The 26660-nt window shown below is 38.5% G+C and overlaps 1 protein-coding gene across 5 annotated transcripts in view; it reads right to left on the reverse strand.

Moving 5' to 3' along the window:
* Positions 1-3337: 3337 nt before the first annotated feature.
* Positions 3338-26660, reverse strand: part of rnf31.S (ring finger protein 31 S homeolog) — a 34479-nt gene continuing 11156 nt past the window's right edge. For 4 of the 5 annotated variants that reach the window (XM_018240101.2, XM_018240084.2, XM_018240092.2 and 1 more), the window contains 16 exons: positions 26158-26465; positions 25917-26071; positions 25586-25771; positions 23899-24150; positions 23394-23576; positions 23081-23287; positions 22347-22520; positions 20934-21032; positions 19392-19481; positions 17939-18053; positions 11293-11411; positions 9085-9198; positions 7721-7778; positions 7235-7331; positions 4769-4937; positions 3338-3682 (listed from right to left, as the gene is read on the reverse strand). In XM_018240101.2, the coding sequence (XP_018095590.1) occupies positions 3629-3682; positions 4769-4937; positions 7235-7331; positions 7721-7778; positions 9085-9198; positions 11293-11411; positions 17939-18053; positions 19392-19481; positions 20934-21032; positions 22347-22520; positions 23081-23287; positions 23394-23576; positions 23899-24150; positions 25586-25771; positions 25917-26071; positions 26158-26465 (2380 nt within the window). In that variant the 3' untranslated portion in view covers positions 3338-3628. 5 annotated transcript variants of the gene reach the window in all.

Genomic DNA, 26660 nt, shown 5'->3' on the forward strand with positions numbered 1-26660 from the left:
GCTCCTACTTGTATCCCTCCAAGTCCGCAAATCTGTTACTGAAATAAAAAAGCCAGCGCCAAAGGCATGGGAGACAGGCAAATAGGGTAATATAGTTTTGGATGTTGCCACCTCTTGTGTAAGAAACAGACCACTTGTTTCACCATATATGTGTTGCCCTCCTTTACTATCGACCTCCACCAAAGGGTTAAAAAACTTTCCTTAAAAACTTGTTTGGGTGGGTACTCACAAACAGGGAATATCAACTTGCACGTAAAATCATGAGGCGCTTCTCCTTGTATAAACTGTGAATCGACATGCAGCAGCGAATAGTGTAAAAATACCTTTTTAATATTTTTAAAAACAAAGCTTAAAATGCACTCACATGGCAAAAGTTTAAAAAGAGCATATCTATGCACCGTCCACCTGGAGGCTCCCCCTGTATGCACCAGTCCGCACGAAGAAAATCCCAAGATGATCAAGCTTGGGGAGCTGGATGAGCAGTTGTTTGTGTTCGTTCCTCGTGTTCAATGCTGGGCGCCTACCAGTGACGTCACCTGCCTTACGCGTTTCGTCTTGCGACTTCTTCAGAGCCTCTGAAGAAGTCGCAAGACGAAACGCATAAGGCAGGTGACGTCACTGGTAGGCCCAGCATCGTTCAACCGGTTTAAAGAAAAAAACCTTACCCCCCGTAGACCCCCCTCCCTCCTCAGCATAGCTGCACCCTGGGGAAATGCCACTAATTTTATACTTACCCCTCGGTGCAGATTCAGGCATCAGAGTTCCATGCAGCCATCTTCCGTGTCTTCGTCCGTTCCTTTCTGCACCCACGCAGTTGTCGCAAATCGGCAAATCAGCTTACCGAAGACCCAGAAGATGGCTGTGTGGAACTCCGATGCCTGAATTTGCACCAAGTCATAAGTATAAAGTAAGGGCCATAACCCCTGGAGGCAGCTATGCTGGGTGGGGAGGTGGGATGGTGGTCTACGGGGGGGTGGGGTTTTTTTTTTGAAAATCGTTGAATTCTCTTTTCAAAAGGTAGGTAAGTTGGACATATGACACAATGTGATGAGATGAGCACATGCTTTACAAAGAGCCAGAACCTTGATCACAGAGTTTTTATAAACTTGTAAAAATGGAGTTACTAGTAGGTAGGGTTGTCACCTTTTCTAGAAAAAAAATACCGGCCTTCCTATATATTTATCTTTTTTCCCTATTAATAACATTGGGATCAAGCATCATTTTTACTGGCCAGGCTGGTAAAATACCAGCCAGGTGACAACCCTACTGGTAGGAGATAGAGATACACAGTACAGAAAAACAAAGAACTGCTCTTATAGCCAAGTCCAGTGTACTACTGACCAAAGCTAGCTTGAGAACAGAATCCATCCAAGTCAGGTGGGCTCCGGGAGGAATCTGCATACACAGAATTTTATTCTGTCACGTCCATAAAGATTTAAATGAATTATGACAACTCAGAGCAACTTGAGGGGCAGACAAGCAAGCATCATCTAACAATGTAAATTTTCTGGAGGCCAATAGCCAGGCCCGGGCTGGTAAATGCCAGAGGGGCTGCTTTAAGGTCACTATTTATTGGACTGCTGGAGTGATGTTTGGGCCTATGAGTACTTGAAATATCAGAACCATGTAGACGTGTTGCAGGCATGACACATACAATATTTGTTACAATATTTCTATTGCAAATAAAGACCAAATACAACTTGTCGCAGGATGCCACTGTCTATACCATGCTAAGAGTAAAAGGTGAACTACCACTTGAAGTAATTCCAGTTTTTATATAGCCCCTTGAATCATTGCATTCTAAGGGGCAGATTTATCAAGGGTGGAAGTGAATTAGAAGGAATTTTCAAAGTAAAAAAATTAATTTTTTGGATACTTCAACCATCGAATAGGATACTACGACTTCGAATTTACTTCGACTTGAAGTAAAAATAGTTTGAATATTCGATAATCGAAACTGTCTCTTTAAAAAAAACTTCGACTTCAATACTTCGCAAAATTAAACCTGTTGAAGTGCTATGTTAGCCTATGGGCACCTTCTACAATCATTTTCTGAGTCTTTACACATGGAAATAAAATTGTTCGATCCTACGCTAAAATCGTTCGAATCGTTACTTCGAAATTCAACCCTTGATAAATCTGCCCCTAAGTGTCCCACCATAGAGTGCAAGATTGCACTTTATGACAGAGCGAGAGTCATTACCAATCAAATAACCTGAAGGTTTGCAAGCCCAATATCTCCTGCTCCACAGCATTCCAGTACCTTCCTCTTGCAAGTTTGCTCATTTCAACAAGCTCACTGCCATCAGTTATATCACATCATTTTATCATCATAGAACTCCCTTTTGCATACAATATACAGTATAACCTCAATTGTACATGACCTGATTTTAATTTTTCATTCATGTTACACCTTTTTTGTGGTCCCACCAATATATAATTAATTAATTTCTCAAATTTTACACCGTCTTCTTCTGGTCCCCTGAAAACCGTACAATGGCGGTTCCTACATTTTTATTCTTTTTTACATCACAGAATCGTTATATATTTTTTCTACTGTGCATTATTTTACTTGAAGTGCAGTGAAGGAATGCCATCTGAATACTTACTTGAGTCACATGCTCTGTCTCACCCAAAAGAGTCCTTCAAGATAGAACCCTTAGCAAGAGATTTATTAGATGTTTCCACTGTAGTATGGACACTTTATTTTGTAGCTATCATTTTTTTAAAGGGGTAAACTAGAACCCATATTTCTTTTAGTTCCCTTGCCTTTTCCTATTCCTTAGGAAGATTATTGTACTGTACATGCTGGCTATATGTACATGCTGGTCCGGGTATATATACAATATACTGAACTTGGAAATCTAGCTTCCCAGCAGTTTAATATTTCCCCAGTTAGGAACACTCTTTCTTTGGTAAATGTCTTAGTTCTTCAGAATGGGGTCAACCTCTTTGAGGTGTATATACAAAATATACACTGTGTGAAACACGGATTCTTATTTAAATGGTTTACTTAAGTCTTGTGCAAGTGCTTTGTTCTTTTGGATGGTTGCCCTAAAATGCATTATTAGTGTTGTGCTAGTTCTCACTTACAGGGTATTTTAATGACAAAATATCGCATTTGATTTTTCTGCACTTATTTATTGTTGCAGTAATGAAAACATATTTAACAGTAATGCTTTAAAACATGTGTAACCCTTGCTGTAACTTTCATGGTGTTGATTATGATACGCACATGAGGATGCTTAGTCAAAATGTTAAAGAGCTGCTGGTTTAGAGCAAAGTAGGATGTTAGAGAGTGAGTCGGGGGAAGACAAAATATCCTAGTCTGTCTGTGACCAATCATAATGTTATTTAATAGCAAAGCCTGGTCAATACACACAAAGGGACAACAGATGGACCATATTGCAACAAAAATTAAAAAAATTAGGGTGAAACAGACAGTAAGTAAAGTTGGGTACTGGTAAAATAAACATATTTCAGATATTGACACATTTATACAGAATATATTTTATTTTGCAATTACAGCACAACTATACATCTTTTTGGTGTTAATCTGTTGCAGATAATTTAGGTGTTCCTTCACATGGCACTACCAGAGAACTGTGCAAACCAAAAACAGGAATAATTAATGCTGCTTCCGTGGAATGTTCAGACTCAATGGAACCTCCGACATTAGAACCTATTAGAGGTAAGAAAGAAGTGGCATGATGACTGATTGATAAGTACCAGAGATTTAGAATTAGAGAGAGTAGAGGGAGATAGAAATATAGGTAAAAGTAGAGTTTAGGCTCAGGATTTCTGCTGTCGTGGGGGATGCTGGAGTGGACCACAGGGTCTGCTGCACAGAAATCCTCCCTCCCCAGGCACGTTCTAACCAAAAATGCGTGTGTTGTGTAAGTAGGCAGGAGTGGGGTGTGGTTGCTGAAGGTTTTTGTTTCTTGTGGGGGCCCACAACTACTAGTTATGCCCTGTTTAGGCTGCCAAAAAGGTTTGCCAAAAAGGTTTGCAAAAAAGGAAACAATAGCAGAAAAACGAGGATGGTTCGTAAAGCACAATAAATAATTTGGATAAGGCTGCAATCACTGAGATAGTTAAAGGGACTCTGTCATGATTTTTATTATGTAGTTTTTTACACTGCAAATAATTCACTCTACAGCAAGTGTTTTTTTTTTTTTAGTTGTAATATTGGTCTGTAGGCAGCCATCTCAGGTAATTTTGCCTGGTCATGTGCTTTCAGAAAGAGCCAGCACTTTAGGATGGAACTGCTTTCTGGCAGGCTGTTGTTTCTCCTACTCAATGTAACTGAATGTGTCGCAGTGGGACCTGGATTTTACTATTGAATGCTGTTAGATCTACCAAGCAGCTGTTATCTTGTATTAGGGGGCTGTTATCCTTCCCATTTTTCTGTTGTGAGGCTGCTGGGGGGGGGGTGATATCAGTCCAACTTGCAGTACAGCAGTAAAGAGTGACTTAAGTTTATCAGAGCACAAGTCACATGACTGAGGGCAGCTGGGAAATTGACAATATGTCTGGCCCCATGTCAGATTTCAAAATTAAATATAAAATGCTTTTTTGAGAAATGGATTTCAGTGCAGAATTCTGCTACAGGAGCACTATTAACTGATGCATTTTGAAAAAAAAAAAAAAAACATTTTTCCCATGACAGTATCCCTTTAAATAGGCATACAAACAGCATGACAGTAGAATCAGACAAGAGAGAGACAATGCTCAAAATATTTTTCATCCCTTTATTCTCCTTTCTTACCCCCAGGAGACGCTCTTTATAGCTGGCCTCATCCTCATTGAGATCTTGTAGAGGCAATAAAGGAAGGTAGCGTTGACACACATTCACTGTCTCAGCCAGATCATAGAGAACACATGGATCCAGAGACCGAGCGTTAATACGGCTTACAAGGTATTCCTTATAATGCGACCTGATATGCAGAGAGAGCAGGCACTGTCATTAGCAGTGTGAAGATGTGAATTATCAGCCAGCACAATAAGATCTTTTGGGAAGGGCACTCTAAAGGTGGCCATAGACTTAAAGATCCGCTCGTTTGGCGACATCGCCAAACGAGCGGATCTTTCCCCGATATGCCACTAAACTGCGTGGCTATTTCGGGGGTAATTCGAGCGTTCGGCCGTATGGCCGAACGATCGAATTACGATGCGCCAAGCGGCTCCGACGGGTCGGTCGGGTAAAAATCCAACCTTCCCGATCGATATCGTGGGCAGATATCGATCGGGATGACCCGTTGGAAGCCGCAATACACGGGCAGATAAGCTGTCAAATCGGTCCAAACGACCGATATCGGCAGCTTTATCTGCCCGTGTATGGCCACCTTTAGACTCTTATCCTAAAAATCATGTGACTTTTCGTCACAAACAAGAAAGTTAAATAATTCAGTTCTCTTTACCCCCTTTCTTGGCATGATTTGCATATGCAAATTATAGTTCAGTATCGGTTCGGTATTTGGCTGAATCTTTCACAAAGGATTCTTGATTTCCCGAAATCTTAAAATAGTGGATTCTGGGGAAACCTAATAACACGTAGAAACACTAAGAGGGTTATTTACTGAAGTTCGAACATTTATTATACCTGGAGGCTGCTAAAAGTCTAAATCAGAAAATACTCCATCTCAAACCTGCCAAGGGCATGTAGAAGTCAATGGCAGATGTCCCTTTTACAATTGGAAGATAGCATGGAGATACATTTTGATTTTTTTCACGATTTTATTGAGAGTTTATAGAGTCTTTTCCTGCACTGAATTTTTCAAATTATTCTACTGATAAATACAGAAAAATTGTGGATGGGAGTTTGGTTGAAGTTGTTTTAATAAAATAATGAGAAAAAAAAATCGTTTTTTAGTAAATAACCCCCTAAAATATTCAAAGTACACAACCTTTTACATAAAGTGCAGTTTATTGGTCAACACATATTCCAGTTTGCAACATTTTCAAACATTTAGGCGCACATTTACTTAGCTCGAGTGAAGGATTAGAAGGAAAAAAACTTCGAATTTCGAAGGTTTTTTTTTGGCAACTTCGACCATCGACTCGAACGATTCAAACTAAAAAACATTAGACTATTTGACCATTCGATAGTCGAAGTACTGTCTATTTAAAAAAAACTTCGACCACCTAAAACCCACCGGGCACCAATGTTAGCCTATGGGGAAGGTCAACATAGGCTTTCTAAGTATTTTTTTACAGAAGGAAAATCGTTTGATCGATGAATTAAAATCCTTCGAAACATTCGATTCGAAGGATTTAATCGTTCGATCGAAATTTACCGAAATGCGGTAAATCCTTCGACTTCGATATTCAAAATCGAAGGATTTTACTTCAACGGTCGAATATCGAGGGTTAATTGACCCTCAATATTCGACCAATAGTAAATGTGCCCCTTAAAGTGGAACTATCGCAAACTTAATATAAGCTTCAGTGTACTGAAATAAGAAACTTTCTACATACTATCAATTAAAAATTCTGTACCGTTTCTGAAATAATCAAGTTTATCTTCACTATTCCTCGCTCAGCATCTGGTCTCTTCATTCTGTCTTTATTACAACTATAAAATGCTTGCAGCTGAATATATGAATTGACATCTGATGAATTTCTAATTGTGCAAATATGCATGCTGCAATTCGTATTCGTGTAAGCAGGTGAATTAGGTTATCAAAGAAAGAGTGGCTCTGATAGCAGTTGCATGAAAAAACTCCAGTGTATTCAGCAGAAACTCTGAATCCAACGCAAGTTATTTTACAGTCCCTTATCCTCCACTGACAGCCATGTCTGTACATAAGGTGTAATTTTACTAAGTTGACTCACAAATTAACATTTTCCTTCACAGAATGATGTGGCTATGGAAGTACAGTATGTAGCTCTACCAAGGAACACATCCCACTTACTGTAGATGCACTGACAATGGCAAAATAGTATTGCATAGATAAAGCAAATATATAGTGGTACAGTGTGGATGAGAAGAACAGCACATCCATCAGAAATAATTGGGTTCTATGCTGCTAAAATAGCAAAATCCTACCCCCCCCCAAGGGGTCTTACTTATAACCCCACCTAGTTCCCGTTGTGTTGGGCCCTGCTGACATGCACACAAAATCATGCCCATGATCTACCATGCCTGCGAATGATGATAAAAACTCTGCCTATAATCTAACCAAATCCCACCCACTCATCTCATGCAACAATACCATGAAAGTCATATACTCACTCGCATAATCCAGCATATCCTGGAGATGTTACTTTGCCACAAGCTTCATCTCTAAGGCCATCGGGTATCTCCTTTTGCTCTACAACACGACATCCACCTACAAAAAAAACAAAACAAAAAGAAATGTATAAAAAAATGTTTAATGTATAAAAGAAAACGATTTTAGCAAAGCAAGAGAGCAAGTACAAACACTTGAGGAGTGGAGAAAAGAACAGAAAAGTAACAAATAAGGAGAGCAAGGAAGTAAAAGTCCAGGAATATTAAAGGTTGAATATAGAATAATACTGTAGAAGAAGGGCACAGCACAAACATTTAGGAGAGAGAGTGGAGAAAGGATCAATGTTGAAGACTGCTGAGAATATGGGAAGAGAGATGATGACAGAAATAGCAGAGGGAACCAGCAGGAAAAATAAACTGGAAAAGAGTGTGAAAATAAAAAAGGGGAGTAGGGAGAGATTTTTTCCAGAACTCTTATTCCACACTCACCTCCTGGAACCGTTTGTGTTCCAGCAGGGGGCTCTGTGTTAAACTGCACCTTTGACATCTAAAATAAGCAGATTTGTTAGATATGCAAAACGCTGCCCAAAATAGTCTGATTTACAGGGTATTTTATCAGTTTTCACCACTGCAGATGCCCACAGCAACCAATCAGTACATGTTTCCCCTCCGTATAACACAACTGTTCCTGTGATTACGGATCTAAAAAGGAGCACAGTTGGCATCCATGTCTGTTTGTCAACATCTGTCTCAAGTAAGGTCTGGCTTTTAGGGTGAAGACTTGTGGCTATTTGTTACTGCGACTTTTTAAAAACACAACCACGGTGACTTAGTGGCCTTAGGTTAATGCACAAATTGACGTGATGATTTGCAGAACATTTGTGGCATGGCCATCAGTCATCGCGATTAATTTCAACGGTCACTGCGACAAGAGAGTGAAGACACACAGAGCTAATAAGAGCAGCAGCAGCTACTTGTCACGGCTACAATATAGACAATCGTGATAATTGGCTTTACTAAGACACTACGGGGCAGATTTATCAAGGATCGAATTTTCAAGTTTTGTTATGGTCAAAACTGTCAAATTCGACTACGGAGTTATTCAAATTCAAGTTTTTAAAAAAATTTGAATTTGATTTTCGAGAATTATCATACTCTGGCCCTTCGACTATTCGCCACCTTAAACCTGACGAATTTCTGTTTAAATCAATGGGAGAGGTCCAGGAATCAATTGTTGTTTGAAGCCATCCTGACATTCTGGGTTTTTTATCGGCGAAAAAACTCAAATCGAGTTTTTTTAAATTCAAAATGAATTTTATTTGAATTCGATTTGAGTTTCCGGGTTGATTTAATATATCCGAGTTTTAAAAATTAGATTTTTTTAAATAAATTTCGATTGGTCGAAAGGGGAGTTTTTAAAAACTTACATAAATTTTAAATTTGACCGTTGATAAATGTGCCTCTACATTTCAGTTGAACTGAAGAAGATGCTCGGATGAGTAGTGAAACGTCTTCAATGATTACTCAGCAAGTCCAGTTGTTTTTAGATTTACCTATACTAGATATGCCATGACCTGGATGAATGAAAATCTTCATAGTCATAGTGCCTCTACATGCTTTTTAGCAGAGGCAATTCTAAGTATTGTCTATAGTAGGGTATTTTATTTCAAATTTTTTAACCACAAGTAGCTGCTACAATTAACTCCGTGTGTCTTCATTAGGGTTTTTTTGCCATTGGTAAAAGGCAGTAGGTTAATAAAATGAATTTACAATTATTATAATTAATCTTCTAGCAAATAATTATTCCTACTAAAACGGTACAGAAAACATTTTACTGCATACAGTTTGCTTACCTGAAGTAGTCTCTGCAGACGTGTCACATCCCAATCTCGTAGGTAAAAGAGGCAATCTCTAGGATGGTGAGCATGGAGAGACATCCTTACCATACACGATGGGACTGTACATTTCTTGAAATATAACATATGCGTTAATGCTGTGATAACATCAGTAAATCATGATTTTAAAACTGTATTTATTACACAACTTTAAATGAATAATTTTAAAGGAGTTAATTCTTCTTCAATGCAAGTGTTGGGCAGGGCCCTATTTATTGCCTTTTGTACAGCACTGGGGCAACACAGCCACTTAAGAAGAATTGTCTCTGTTTGCTGTAAAAATATAACAAAGTCCAAAGTCCAATTCAATTTAAGCGCAGGTTGATCACTACCAGGGTCAGACCCGCTCCTCACAGCATGTGGGGGAATTTTAGCAAACCAATGGTTTCTGTTATGATTTTTATGGTATAGTTTTTGTTTTTAAATTACACTAATTACATTACAAATAATCCACTCTACCATTTAAAAATGTTATTCCTGCAAAAAATTCCAACAAATGCATTTTTTTTACCTGTAATACTGAGTACTGAGTGTAGGCAGCCATGTCAGTTCATTGTGTCTGATCCTGTGCTTTCAGAAAGAGCCAGCACTTCACAACAGAACATGTCTAGCCCCATGCCAGATTTAAAAATGTAATAAAATAGGTTTTTTTAAAAGCAGATTTCAGTGCAGGGTTCTGCTGGAGCAGCACTATTAACCAATGAGTTTTGCACCACATCAGTTTTTTTAATCCCAGGAGCCCACTGACCCAAGTATACCTACGTGATCAACGCCAGCTTCCCCCTTCGGAGAACTTTGTTTTCCGAAGTTGCCTCGGAAAACCGAAGCGCTACATATGCAATTGCGGGAAGATTAATTGCCCGAAGAAGAGATTTGTCGCTGGGTGGCTAATCTCCCCCGAATTTTACCGTATGCCACCAGCTTTAAATTGGGGTGTTTGCTGCAGAAAGATTATTATAATTTATATAAACAAAGTGCTGTGTAGCCACGGGGGCAGTCATTCAAACACAAGACAAGTAATAGATAACAGATAAGCTATGTAGAATTGCATTGTATACTAAAGAGCTTATCCGTTATCTGCTGTGTAACCTGTGCCTTTTTCCTTTTTCAGCTTTGAATGGCTGCCCCAATGGCTACACAGCATCTTGTTTATATAAACTATTATAGTCTTTCTGAAGCATAAACACCAGTTTTATCACTGCAAGGCAACAGTGCATTATATTTTAATTAATTTAATACATTTTCATTTGTTGTTGTTACTGTTCCTTTAACTTAACATTTAGCATGTTATAGTATGGCTAATTCTAAGCAACCTTTAAACAGGCCTTACATTTTTTTTTTATTTATAGTTTTTGAATTATATATCATTTTCTTCTGATTCTTCCCAGCATTCAAATGGGTGTCACTATTGTGATTGTTACTTTTTATTACTCATCTTTCTATCCAGGCCTTCTCCTATTCATATTCCACTCTTTCATTCAAATCAACGTCTGGTTGCTAGGGCAATTTGTACCCTAGCAACCAGATTTTTGAAATCGCAAACTGGACAGCTGCTGAATAGAAAACTAAATAACAAAAAACACAAACAATAGACAATGAAAACAAATTGCAGATTATCTCAGAATATCACGCTCTACATCATACTAAAGTTAATTTAAAGGTGAACAACCCCTTTTACAGTAATTGTGAGGGCTTCACTAAATCTCAGCACAAGCTACTTATGAGCACAAGTTACTTTTTCTTGCTGCCAAACAAACCATTGCTATGGCACGGAAAAGCAAGACAATTTCCTGCTATAGTGCAAATAATAGGTTGGATTATGAGAAATGAGAAGTTAACTAGATTATTAAAAGATACCTATGCTAAATTTAAAAAAAACTAGCAACAGTGTCTAGAATACAGACACACGGGTACCCAGATAAGTACTATAACTTTAATGTAAATATGATTCCTTGGCACCAGCCATTCTTTCACTTTATTCAGATTCACTTATTTTTGTTTCAATTTCTTTTTTTTTCAGCTGCCCCTTTGCTGCTGGGATACCTGCACCCAGAATCATTACCTCCCCTCAGGTGCAGGTCCATATTTACTCTTTTTTTGTATTTCTTTCTTGTTATTGCTATGCCCACAAAACAAACATAAAAGTGTAACAAACAAGGTACTCACATTCCTTGGGTGGAAGGTGTTGTAGCAGCCACTGCAGAACTGGTGGCGACACTGAGAACATATGAAGTGCATGCATCCCCCTCGTGCAAGAGCATAAGAAAACTTACAATGGGGACAGGCTGCAATGAGAACATATGGTTTTGGCCAAATATTAAATATCCAGTGTAGAACATTTTTGTAAAGGTAGTAATCAATGTTTAACCATATACTTACATACAAAACACTATAGTTAACACAGTAACCACGTAACATGCAATAATCATAGAATGTGTGTAGCACCAAGACTTAAATTAGAGAAGAAAGGGTCACTGAACTGGGATGGGAAATGGCTGTGAGGTGGGTAATCTTACCGTGTGCTACCAGCCTTTAATCTTCAGAAAGATTATTATAATTTATATAAACAAACTGCTGTGTAGCCACGGGGGCAACCATTCAAACTCAAGACAAATAATAGATAACAGATAAGCTTTGTAGAATTGCATTGTATACTACAGAGCTTATGTGTTATCTGCTGTGTAACCTCCTTTTTCAGCTTTGAATGGCTGCCCCCATGGCTACACAGCAACTTGTTTATAGAAACTATAAGGGTCTGGCCACACGGGCAGATTATGGGAGATTAGTCGCCAGGCAACAAAACTCCTCTTCTTCGAGGTGACTATTCTCCCCGATCTGCCTTCTGCCGGCTAAAATGAAAATTGCCTGGGGGCAGGCAAACGGAGCGATTCGTTTTCCGAAGTCGCCCATAATTGCCTCACAAGGAAACTTCGGGCGACTTCAGAAAACAAAGCGATCAGTGTGCCTGCCCCCAGGCGATTTTAATTTTAGCCGACGGAAGGCAGAATAGGTAAGTGCGGGTGGAAAGTAAGTGCTGTGTAGTTATTAGATTTGAGGAGAAGAAGACAGAAAGCAGATTAACACTGGGAAAGAGCTGAAGAAGGCAACAGTAATATGACTGGGTGGTGGGAGGGTTATGTTCGGGATTGAGGATGGCAGTTTGGGTTTAGAATATCCATTTTCCCAGTTGGCTGTACAGAATATCATCTTCCATATTTCCATTTATTACAACGTTTCCTCAGACTATTAACTATTGTACTATTATTCTCAAGATATATTACAACTATACTAAATTTTATTATTTCACAGTATGTGGTATATTTTTTTTTGTCTAGTCTATTATTTAAGTCTATAGGGTGCTTGAACAGGCTCAGATTGTATACATATAGTATCCAATGACTAAGCTTAATTATTGTCTGACAATACGAAACAATGATAAATAGCTATATTTATATATAGAAAACTAGATGGAATGGTGCACACAAAACCAAATAACATCTGCCCGGGTGCAGGTGAGGAATAATCACATAATACAAAAAATACACCGCACTCCAGGGGCTTGTAAAAATGCAAAAAGATGTGGTTTATTCGACGTTTCGGCTACCAAACCGGAGCCGTCATCAGGAGCAAAAGAAATTAACACACAGAGTGAAGCGCTTTAAAAGCAGTTAAAATTGGCGCCAAAATCAAAATATAGTGACATCATCAAGTGGTGCCCAAATACAAATGTCAAAATTACGTGTAAAAAATACCAAACTTTAGTTATAGTGTGATCCTATAAAAAACTATTAAGAGCATCATAACAGAGTATGCGTGGTTATTTGTGACTTCTTATGGTGTAAATATCAAGTGTTGATGTTTAAAAGTGATATACTATACCACTGATCTCTGGCTGGGCTGGATCGCAGACATAGGATCGAGCTGGTATGATGTATTGGAAGTACCGCAGTGAGACTACGAGAGTGATGTTGATAACCTGAAACGCTACAAAGTCGTGTATCATCGCGGCTGTCAGTCCCGGAACTCTATGATCTCGGCTACAATTGTAACACATTTCCTACTAGGCACGCCCCTCTCCCTTCAACTGACTGTCAGTACGTTCACGTTCTGTTGCTCTAGTCAGGGGAGGGGAAGCTGTGAGGATTGGAGCGTGGGGGTTAACCAGTTCAGTGCTAGCTTACCACAGCTAACCCAAATGTTTGAAAAACCTCAAGTCTGCGTCAATCAGGTATTATCCCGATTGCACCGCCGGACTATCAATGAGGGTAAAACCACAATATAATAAAAACTCCATAGAGATAATTCTGGGATGGTTTCTTATCACTCGCTTAAATGTGCCGGTCAGGGTGTCACACTGCAGTAGCCTCTCATCAAGAGTTTTAAAGGGACTTACCGTGTCGCTCAACATAAGTCATCTGACCAGCATCTCGTCCATTTCACACATAACGGACTTTACAGCTCAGTACCATTGTTGCTATCCGCACTCAGACTGTAACAGTGTCTAAAAATAAAAAATTAAAAAGCAGATTAAAAACAAACACCAAGTGTCGGATTATAACCATGTAAATATTTAAATATTCACTCATAGCGTCATTAGAGTACTCTATAACTAAGGCATCAATATATAACATTCAATACATGGAATGATGACGTGGCCTTATGAATTACTGTAACATTTATCTATATTCTCTTGTATGTCTATTGCAGCTAAATTACCAGGTCCTGTAATAGGGAGAGTTATCCAAAAACATATTATACCAAATGCAACTGTATTTAATAGAAAGATGACATAGGTAAAGTCTCGTTGAGTCCTCTTGGGGCCAATGTATCCAAGAGGTAAATCCACCGGGATTCGTGTTGCAGTAGGATTTTATCTCTATCCCCACCTCTAGGTAATTTGGGTATGTGGTCTATGATCATGTGCCTGAACTGCGGAAGGGTATGTTTTTGTCTCAGCCAGTGTCTCGCCACAGGTTGGTCAGCCTTTCCAGAATTAAGTGCCAACCTGATGGCACTCCTGTGATTGTTCATCCTTTCTCGATAGGTGGTAGCCGCTTTGCCCACATAATATAGACCACAAGGGCACCACACTATATATACCACGTGATCAGAAGTGCACGTGACTCTGTGTCTTATGTCAAATTTCCTTCCATTCCTGGGATGTGTGAAATATTGACCCTGCGACATCCCACTGCACGTGCAGCAGCCGGCACATTTATAACATCCCTTCTTCAAAGGAGTTTTAAGCCATGTTGTTTGCTTGTTGGTGGTTTCTACAACATTTTTCTTGACCAGTATATGAGTGTATTAATGTGTCAAGTTTCCTTTTAAAAATGTCTGTGGGATCCCTCTTTAGTCTCATATATGTCTTAGTATCAGATAATTGTGTATTAATCTCTGAAATGTAGTATGCTTTATCTAAAATTACTACTGTTGGCATCATTAACTAAACAATTCTTGGAGAGAGGCTACTCCAACACTTTGGTACAAGAACAACTCGAGAGAGCCAAACACTGGACACAACAAACTTTGTTGCAAGACACTAATATCAAAGATAAGGCACCTGTGGATGTTATTTTTACTACAGAATGGACTGACAAGTCGATGTACCTAAAAGAAAAGGTTAAGCAGAGGTGGGAAATCATTAGAAATGATCGAGACTTACCTTTTTCAGATATCAAACAACCACTTTTTGCCTATAGGAGGGGCCGTAACCTTGGAGATATACTGGTCAAGAAAAATGTTGTAGAAACCACCAACAAGCAAACAACATGGCTTAAAACTCCTTTGAAGAAGGGATGTTATAAATGTGCCGGCTGCTGCACGTGCAGTGGGATGTCGCAGGGTCAATATTTCACACATCCCAGGAATGGAAGGAAATTTGACATAAGACACAGAGTCACGTGCACTTCTGATCACGTGGTATATATAGTGTGGTGCCCTTGTGGTCTATATTATGTGGGCAAAGCGGCTACCACCTATCGAGAAAGGATGAACAATCACAGGAGTGCCATCAGGTTGGCACTTAATTCTGGAAAGGCTGACCAACCTGTGGCGAGACACTGGCTGAGACAAAAACATACCCTTCCGCAGTTCAGGCACATGATCATAGACCACATACCCAAATTACCTAGAGGGTGGGGATAGAGATAAAATCCTACTGCAACACGAATCCCGGTGGATTTACCTCTTGGATACATTGGCCCCAAGAGGACTCAACGAGACTTTACCTATGTCATCTTTCTATTAAATACAGTTGCATTTGGTATAATATGTTTTTGGATAACTCTCCCTATTACAGGACCTGGTAATTTAGCTGCAATAGACATACAAGAGAATATAGATAAATGTTACAGTAATTCATAAGGCCACGTCATCATTCCATGTATTGAATGTTATATATTGATGCCTTAGTTATAGAGTACTCTAATGACGCTATGAGTGAATATTTAAATATTTACATGGTTATAATCCGACACTTGGTGTTTGTTTTTAATCTGCTTTTTAATTTTTATTTTTAGACACTGTTACAGTCTGAGTGCGGATAGCAACAATGGTACTGAGCTGTAAAGTCCGTTATGTGTGAAATGGACGAGATGCTGGTCAGATGACTTATGTTGAGCGACACGGTAAGTCCCTTTAAAACTCTTGATGAGAGGCTACTGCAGTGTGACACCCTGACCGGCACATTTAAGCGAGTGATAAGAAACCATCCCAGAATTATCTCTATGGAGTTTTTATTATATTGTGGTTTTACCCTCATTGATAGTCCGGCGGTGCAATCGGGATAATACCTGATTGACGCAGACTTGAGGTTTTTCAAACATTTGGGTTAGCTGTGGTAAGCTAGCACTGAACTGGTTAACCCCCACGCTCCAATCCTCACAGCTTCCCCCTCCCCTGACTAGAGCAACAGAACGTGAACGTACTGACAGTCAGTTGAAGGGAGAGGGGCGTGCCTAGTAGGAAATGTGTTACAATTGTAGCCGAGATCATAGAGTTCCGGGACTGACAGCCGCGATGATACACGACTTTGTAGCGTTTCAGGTTATCAACATCACTCTCGTAGTCTCACTGCGGTACTTCCAATACATCATACCAGCTCGATCCTATGTCTGCGATCCAGCCCAGCCAGAGATCAGTGGTATAGTATATCACTTTTAAACATCAACACTTGATATTTACACCATAAGAAGTCACAAATAACCACGCATACTCTGTTATGATGCTCTTAATAGTTTTTTATAGGATCACACTATAACTAAAGTTTGGTATTTTTTACACGTAATTTTGACATTTGTATTTGGGCACCACTTGATGATGTCACTATATTTTGATTTTGGCGCCAATTTTAACTGCTTTTAAAGCGCTTCACTCTGTGTGTTAATTTCTTTTGCTCCTGATGACGGCTCCGGTTTGGTAGCCGAAACGTCGAATAAACCACATCTTTTTGCATTTTCACAAGCCCCTGGAGTGCGGTGTATTTTTTGTATTATATATATATATATATATATATAAAGTTTTTTTGCGTGTATGCACTCTTACCAGATTTGTAGTTACTTTGGGTACGTAGGTACGTATTGGTATACAAAATGATTGAAGGACTTGCACACCATTCTTCAGTGAATAAAACTGTGTTATTTTATTCTTTTATGCATAAAAGAATAAAATAACACAGTTTTATTCACTGAAGAATGGTGTGCGAGTCCCTCAATCATTTTATATATATATATATATATATATATATATATATATATATATATATATACATACACAAATTCCACTGACAAAAGGTGCACACCAGGATTTTTCAGTTTAAAACTCCGTATTTTCAATCTATTCTCTGCTTATATTGAAGTGTTCATATAATCTGTACATACCGTACTTGCCACAATGTTCTTATTTCTTCTCTGCTCTTTTTGGTGCAGGTGTTTCCTTTTTTCACATGATTATGTGGGCGTGCACAAAGGGGTGAGTGTCATGTTTTTAGGTATTTAAACACTGATGTTTTAATGTGAACAGGGTCTTGATAAAGGTCTTAGAAAAAGACCGAAACGTTGGCCGGTTCCTGTTTTAAACTTATTTAATAAATATGGAGTTTTAAACTGAAAAATCCTGGTGTGCACCTTTTGTCAGTGGAATTTGGATAATGCAGCTATTTTCAGCGTAGCACCCAGGTATGTGATCTAATCATTGGAGTCTCTCATGGATGGTATGCGTTAGGACTTTGAATGTGTATATATATATATATATATATATATATACATATACATACACAGAAGAGTTATACTTTCTGACAGTTAAAGAGGTTGTTCATCTTTAAATTAACTTTTAGTATGATGTAGAGAGTGCTATTCTGACACAATCTGCAATTGGTTTTCATATTTTTACTATTTATGGTTTTTGAGTTTTTTATCTTTATATTCAGCAATCTGGTTGCTATGGTCCCACTGATTTGAATATGAGAATGGAATATGAATAGGAGAGGCTTAAACAGAAAGATGAGTAATAAAAAGTAGCAATAACAATACATTTGTAGCCTTACAGAGCATTTGTCCCCTATTTGAAAGCTGTAAAGAGTCAGAAGAAAAAGGCAAATACCGCAAAAACTATAAAATATAAATAAGGAAGACCAATTGCAAAGTTGCTAGAAATTGACATCCTATAACATTCTTAAAGTTACCTCAAAGGTGAACAATCCTTTAAACACTGTACTGTATGAACATGGATACAATCTATTCAACAGAAAGATAAAATAAACACCCTTATTGCCATAGCTGATACAACTACCAGATAGATAAGATATACTCACTGATCCCATTGTCCTGCAGATATACTGCCAATCCCTGAGCTTGGTATTCTGCATCATTTTCCCGTTTCCAATTCTGGAAATCTTCACAGCTCAAAGACCGGTGCTGTTCCTCCCACTGTATCAAAATTAGGAGGAATGGAGAAATGAAAGAGGGCAAGTGATGAAAAAAAAAAAAAAAAGTATCTCATTAAAATCTGTGGATAAGCCTTTTTAATTTTTCAGTAAGCTTTTTGCATACAGTTTACTTTCATCAGTTCCCTTACACCACCCGACTCTTTAATACTGTTCTTAAAGGAATAGTAACACAAAAATATAAAATTGTTTTGAAGTTATAGAAATATAATACACTGCTGTGTTGCACTGGTAATACTAGTGTGTTTGCTTCAGAAACTCTACAATAGTTTATATAAACAAGCTGCTGTGTAGCCATGTGGACAGCCATGCAAAGCTGAAAAAGGAGAAAAGGCACAGGATACACTGCTGATAATAGATAAGCTCTGTAGTATACAATGGGATTCTTCAGAACTTATCTGCTATCTACTGTGAATCCTGTCCTTAAATGGCTGCCACCATAGCTACACAGCAGCTTGTTTATATAAAATATAGTAGAGTTTCTGAAGCAAACACACCAGTTTTACCAGTACAGGGCAACAGTATTATATTATATCTTTTATTTTTTGATGTTACTGTTCCTTTAATTTACTTGCCCAGGCCTCCTACGTTGCTTCCAGTAAACTTTTCTAGCTGTTTTATACAAACCCCACTAAACACATTTATAATGTAATACAGGTATCAGATCCGTTATCTGGAAACCTGTTATGCAGAAAGCTCCAAATTATGGAAAAGCAGTCTCCCATAGACTCTATTTTATCCAAATAATACAAAATTTTTAAAAATGATTTCCATTTAACTTACCTTGTACATGATCCAAACTAAGGTATAATTAATCCTCATTGGAAGCAGAACCAGCCCACTGGGTTTATTTAATGTTAACATGATATTCTAATAGACTTAAGGTATGAAGATCCAAATTACGGAAAGATGCTATCCGAAAAGCCACAGGTGCCAAACATTCTGGATAACAGGTCCCATACCTGTGGGCAGGGTCGGACTGGGGAGCCCGGGGCCCACCGGGACAGCTGGTCCAGGGCCCCCCGCCGCTCTGTGTGCCGCTCGGTGTGCTGCTCTGTGTGCACGCAAGAACGCGAGCGGCGTTTCTCTGTGCGCATGCGCGAGTGGTGTTTCTCTGTGCGCATGCGCGAGTGGTGTTCCTTTGTGCGCATGCTTGAGCGGCGGAGCGGCGAAAACTTTTTTTTCTTAAAAAAATGTAAATTTGGGAGAGGGGGACTGGCCCGGCGGGGGCCCACGAGGGTCGGGGCCCACCGGGTTTTTTCCCGGTATCCCGCCGGGCCAGTCCGACACTGCCTGTGGGGCAAAGCACCATAAAACTTACAGGTCTCTTGCAGCTCCTGCAGAAACTGCAATGGCATTGGGGGCATTTCACATCCAGCTGATCTCGTTCATAAATGAATCCGAAGGAGCACTGCAAATTAATATAAACAGTTAAAAAGGACATATAGGTGGTGCACACATTGATAACATACAACTGTTTTTTTTACTAAACTACTACTTAAAGTGGTTGTTCACATTCCAAACACTTATTTCAGTGAAGTTGTTTTCAGATTGTTCACCAGAAATATTTTTTCAATTACATTCCTTTTTTTAACCGTTTTTCCAAAATTGAAGTTGAGTCTGGCAGCTCCTTGATCCAGGTGCAGACTCTAAACTGTTATAATTTGCTACCTTTATAGTTGAAACATTTCTCAGCAGTGTCTTTGGAACATTAGCAACTATTGTATTAATTCTAACAGCTGCCTGTAATGAAACTCAGGGATTCCACTCAGCAGGGCCAAAGACAAGAAATGTAACAATTAGGGGGTTATTTATTAAAGTCCAAATGCTAAAAACTTGAAAAATTTAAGTTTTTTTTACTAGAAAATCTAAATTTTTAGTGGGAAAAAAACCTCAAATTTTTCAAGATTTATTAGGCTGCAAAAAGTCAGAATCTGAAAATTGCCATCTCAGACCTGCCGAGGTTGCATACAAGTCAATGGGTGAGGTCCCCATCCTTTTGGAAGTTTCTGTGGTCTATGCTGGAATTAGCCCGAAATTCAAACTATTTTGGGCAAAAAATTCTGGCTTTTCTCAAAAAATGAGTGACTCGGGGAAAAAAATCCTAAAAAATCATAAGATTCAGGTTTTTTTCCCTGATCTGATTAAATCTTGCTTTTTAAATAATAAACAAGATAAAATTGTGGATTCTAGTTTTGTTAGACTGTTTTTATTTTAAAAACTCAGATTAATTTGGATTTTGATAAATAACCCCCTTAATGTATTCATTTAGAACAAAAAATTTTGTACGGGGCCCTGTGATTTCTGTTAGCAGCCCTGTACAAAGGTGATAACGTTATTGGCTACCTAAGATAATCATAGCAAGCTTTCAGAACTATTTAGTTCCTTTTTCAAGCTGCTAAACACGGTATAGGTATGGGACCTGTTATCCAGAATGCTCAGGATCTGGGGTTTTCCGGATAACGGATCTTTCTGTAATTTGGGTCTACATGCATTAAGTCTACTAGAAATTCATTTAAACATTCAATAAACCCAATAGGCTGGGTTTGCTTCCAATAAGGATTAATTATATCTTAGTTGGGATCAAGTACAAGCTACTGTTTTATTATTATTACAGAGAAAAAGGAAATCATTTTTAAAAATTTGGATTATTTGGATAAAATGGAGTCTATGGGAGACAGCCATTCCATAATTCGGAGCTTTCTGGATATCGGGTTTCTGGATAAGGGATCCTATACCTGTACAACAACAACTTTACTTGTAAATATATACAAACTATCTTTTAAAAAACTCATGCTGAAAAAATGTGTATGGCATATACTGCCCTACTGTAGACAGTATTTCACTTTTAGTATATACCCACATGTGTACACCACAGGAATTTTGGATCTTTCATAAGTGTTCTTTCAGTCAGCTTTTTATGAAACAAATTATACGCATCAACCTCCAAAGTGTCCCGTAACTAGAGTGCAAAAAAGGGGAAAAAAAATAGTTACTGTAGGTAAAAGAAGAATCTTAGCAGAAACAGTACAATGAAATACACTAAATAAACATATTTAAATGTAATATTTATTTGCTAGTGTCTGGATTGTTATTCAGGGTGCTGGATATTTTCATCTAGTTGTTGAAGACAACACTGGAGAAGTCTAGTTTATAGGATACTTTATGGCTTTTAAAGAACAGTGAATTGGCAGAAAATCAAAAACCATTCCCATATTTAGAACTCTTTGGCACCTAATACTGAGTGAAATGCAATGCATCTGCTGCACCAGCTTATCTTCGTCCATCTGACTTGACAGCATAAGGAGCAAAGGCACCTTCACACCCCTTAAGTTACCAGCTGCTTGAAGTGGTTAGTGTACCATACTTATTAGGGGTGCTCCTTGCACTTTGATACCAGTCACAACCTTACAACTAGGGTGAGTTTCTGGTAACTTGTCTGTTACGTTTTAAAAGAAGATTTTACTTGCTGAAACTCCTATGATAAAGTTCCATTTCAAATACATATTGTACATACATATCTATTTTCCCTTATTGACTAAAAAAAGACCAAATTCCATCAAGTTCAACTCATCCAAACAAACCTCAGTGCACATATATATATACAGTTTATACACACACACATCTATCTGTAATCTCACATATATAAACTATATACAGTATGTATAGGGACAGGGCATTCCATAACCTCACTGAGGAATCACCTATGTTGCTTCAAATAAAAGTTCTTGTCCTCCATTGTAAAGGGCGTGGATCCTTTTTATGTGAATAATAGTCCCCCGTTATCTGCCTATAATGGCCTCTAATATACTTGTAAAGAGTAAATATGTCTTCTCACAAGCACCTTTTCTCCAGAGAAAACAATCCCAACCTTCAAAGCCTCCCTTCACTGTATAAAATGCTCCATCCCTTTTACCAGTTTTTAGATGCACTCTCTCCAGCTCATTAATATTTTATAAGCTCTAGACCTTGTTGAGGCAAGTTACATCAAAGGGTATGCATTCATCCTGAACATAGTTTCCAGAGAACATTTTTGTAGACTCACATCATTCCACATCTGGTCCCTTAATTAGACTTTTTAAAAGTCAACCGAATTAAACAAATAAATATTTAAGTCACAATTTTAGTGGTAAAATTATTTTACAGTAAACCTACTCTGCCCAGGAATTCTAGTTTTTAGCAAAGTAGACTCTGTTTTATAAAAAACAAGAAACCATATAGCATCCCATTGTCATATTAGTAAAAGGCATTTAATCAATGGCGTTTGAACATTTACCAGGATATCTAGAGTAGAGAAATAGTGAAGAAGCTCATCCTCATTGCTTATTTCTGGTGCTTCACATGCTGGACATATCATGTCTCTAATATGTTTCTCTTTTACTGCTACAGTGAAATGTGTCCGGAAGCAATCAGGACAGATACAGCACTCACATGAGGTTAAAGAACGCATCTACAAGACAGCAAAATATGTTGTAATCAGTTTGCAAAAACACAGAACTTATTTTTGGGGCTGCAAGCTATAAAGACTTAATGTAATGCACAAAAAGCAAAATAATTGTATGAAGTGCACAGGACAAACTGGCACATACAGGCAGAAAATGCTTGCAAATATGGGTAACACTGACCAAACTGGTTCAACATCTGCTCATGTGTGAACCAAGAACAAGCTGACTTATTTATTGCATGTCATGGTTTTTATAAACATAGTAGAGTACCTATGGATAGAAGATTGTACAGGTCAAAATCAGAATTCCGTAGGCATGGGCTCAGTAGTATAGTATTCATGTATTTGCTTTTGGAGACTTTTGAAAGTGTACATCAATGAAAAAATGGACAGGCAATGGCATAGATAAGAAATAGGTACATATATACAACTATATGTTTATACTTAACAAGGAGCAGCATAAGTGGTAAAAACTACAGCACTTAATAGTCATATTGCAGGCACACGATATGTTCTAGCCATAACATTGCTTTATTTGGAAAAAACACATTTTAGAACTGGATTACCTTGTTACGGGGGAGCTCCCATCCACACACTGCACACTCCTGTGTTAACATCCTCTTGATAAAGTCTCTGTCCTGTGATTCACGCACTGCCTCAACAACATCCTGGAGCTCATAGCGTCCTTCTCCTTCAAGAAGGAGTGACAAAGCTAGCTCTGCCCGACCCCAACTATGCAAGGAATGCTCTGCAAGTAACCTGCGGAGAACTGCCTGAGAAAGCATAACAATTTAAATCAATTACAGACCCAAAGATAAAACAGCTGACATACACAGCTAGGAATCAATCATATAGTAAAACCCTCAGATATGCATATACCTGTCTATCTGCTGAGTCCAGCCGAAGGGGTGGTTGTGATTCTTCCCACATGCGTATAAGGAAAGGCTCTAGAAGTGGTTTCTGTAATATACTTAGTGCTCTACCAACATCTCCAGCACTTTCATAAAGAGCAGCAACCACTTTATCCTTGTCTGGAAAACCTAAGGTGGAGAGAGCATCAACCTGTGGGTTGAGAAAGGAAGCTGTGCTTAAAGAGGTTCTGGGGAAAAAAAGAATCACACAAAAACGAACCAGTAGTGCAAAACCACAGTGAGGTGAATATACAGAAAACAAAGAACATGTGTTTTCTTTTGAGTTGCAGTGAGATATTTCACTGAAGTGATAAGTTGAAAGTGTAAGTCTTTTAGGTGTAGGTTATATTTTGCACTTACTGTTGCATAAACCAGTTTGATAATCTTGTCCTTAGGTGCACATTGTGCATCTACTGTATAAGTGTACATTAAGTAAGAGTACACTGCCACCCTCCCTAACAGTGTTACTGTACCTTCCTCCTTCGCTCTGTCAAACATAAGATGACTGCAGCATCCATGTCTCCACCACTGGACACCCAAGCCTCACGAGCTTCTTCCACTGTCAGGGCACCAACCATATCTCTTGCTTTCTGTGAAGCAGCATCCAGTAGACGCTCTAATACATAGGGAAGTTCAGTCTGCAGCCACCGCTCAGGCACTTCTGTACCAGAGTATCGTATTGCGCTACACACCTCTTCAGGAAGTACACCATTCTTCTCACCTTTCTATATCCATTGCAGCAAGAATTATGTAAAAATATAAAATTACATCATGTTCTTACACTATTTGCAAGCAAAGTGACTCAATCGCCAATATATAATGGCAATACAATGGATTTTTGCTTTTAAAGGGCACCTATCACAGCCAAAATCAAACACATATTAACACTCTGACCAGTACAAGCTAAACACGTTTAATCAAACTACATATATAGTTTTTTGGAAAAAAACTGCAGGCTTTAAAAAATCCCTTACTTTGGCAAATGGGTTCTTTCACTGAGGGAGTCCATACTGAGACTATAACAGTGACAATAACATGCAAATTTCAGGAGCATGCTCAGATTGTAGCACTGCCTTGAGTATTCTACCTGAATGCATTGTTTTAGTAAACTCAACTCCTCCACTAGAAGTATTATGAGATTTCCCTAACTTGTCTCCTGCTGGTGATGTCATTATGCAAATGAAGGACACACACTATCTTCCAGAAGGTGCCAGCACTACTGAACAGCAGCTAACACAGAGGTTTGGCTGATTTGAAAATAGCTTAGAAGGGTTGATAAGCAACCCAGGAATTTCAACTGAGCATGTGCGAGATTTCAGAGCTGCAGTTGGCTGGGAAGATATAGGTAGCCAGTGAAATCCAAGATGGCTGCCTCAGCTAGAACTGCAGTGGAGATAGGGGAGATCTTGCAGAAGGTATAGTGAGCTGATGATTTACATTATACAAACAATTCTAACTGTTTTAAAAAATCGTATTTCTTGAACTTTCACATAGTGTATTTAATTAGTAAATGATTTTAGTTATGATTGGTGCCCTTTAAATAGTTGACTTTTAAATGCTATCTGCTTATTGGTTGATATAGCTGACTAAGCAAATTTTATAACACAATTACAAAATAATGAATAATGTAATGCTATGCAAACACATTATCAAAAGGCAAGACAGTTACTTGGAGTGCTGTATAAATTAGAATTTTCACCATGGAATACAGGCCTCGCAGCATACCTAGAGGTATGTTACACATAGGTTTTCCACCTTTTCCGGAAAAATAAAACCGGTATTCCTATATTCTCGATTTTTCCTATTAATAACATTGGCATCAAGAATCACAGGCCAGGTGGCAACCCTAGTTGCGCAGTATGTGCTACAAGTCCTGTGTAGTTTAACCATTCAGTCCCTACACCAACAAAAACTGCTTTGGACCCATTGCTATGTGGACATCACTTTGGCTTGTGCATGCTCAGAAGTTTAAAGCCTCTCACACAGTTTTGTGCATTATATTTCATACATCTCACAGATTTCTCACCTCATCTATTCAATATACATGTGTTTTTCATCCCATATACTCCTAACCAGCTATGCATACATATCCAATTAATCTGTAACATGAATCCGGAACACTACTCATACACAATTTCTGTAAAGGTTAATGATGCTCACCCGGATCAATGCTACTATTTTAGCTCCATCCTCTCTTAGTTGCTTCTGCCGGATCTCCTCCTGCACATGCATATCGAGGACTTTGGGTTGTTCAGCAGCTGCTGTCCCCTCCCTGGCCCTGTCACATATCTCACAAACACGTCCATTTTGTGTGTTAAAAAATGTGCAGTGGGAGCATTGCCAGCCCTAGAGATAATTTCAGTTAGTTATAAAATATATATATATATATATATATATATATATATATATATTATATATATATATATATATATATATATATAAATCAAGGCATTTTTTAAATTATATCAAAGCAGTATCTTCAAGAAATTACCTCACTTTTAGCAATCTCTTCTTCTCGCCTTGTATGGTCTATCAGTGGACCAATGCTTTCTGTTTCAAACGTATTCTCTTGGTGGTTTTTTATGGAAGATAGACCTGCCTTTTCACCTTCTCTCACAGGGTATGTGATACTCTTATTATCTCTCTCTGAAAAAGACATGTTAAGTCTCAGATTTAGAGCTTTTGTTTACCGTTTTGACAGAATGAAATGATGCTGCTAGATGATTACTCACGTATATCTCTCAAAAGCAAAGCAGCAGAATCGTAGCCATCCTGAGTTGGCTTGCTTGCCAATCGGGGACGATCACACACTGAACATAGAACGGCAGATGCAGAATTTTGTAGGGTACAAGCCTGGCATTCCCAGCTGTCTCTCTGTAGAGTACTTCCAAGTGACTGGTTTGAAAGGCTGCTGGTACAGCCACGGGGACGGTCACATTCCACACACAGAATGGAACCCCCTTTATTTTCAAAGTGACAAGAGTAACATTTCCAAGGAGGGCGAGATGATACTGGAGAGGGGGAGCCCTGATCCACCGGCCTTAAAGAAATTAAAGTTGTAAAAAAAAAAATTATAGACCACATTTACCATCAGACAGGGCTCTGCCACGAACAGGAATGATGTACAAGAATTCAGATGCACCACAGTTGCTCCTTCTCATGCGTTGTGCCCTGAACATTGCACTTGACAATTATAAGTGCAAAAGGGACGAGTATAATTTCAAACTCATATTCC

The sequence above is a fragment of the Xenopus laevis genome, chromosome 1S, assembly GCF_017654675.1.
Source record: "Xenopus laevis strain J_2021 chromosome 1S, Xenopus_laevis_v10.1, whole genome shotgun sequence".
Lineage (NCBI taxonomy): Eukaryota > Metazoa > Chordata > Amphibia > Anura > Pipidae > Xenopus > Xenopus laevis.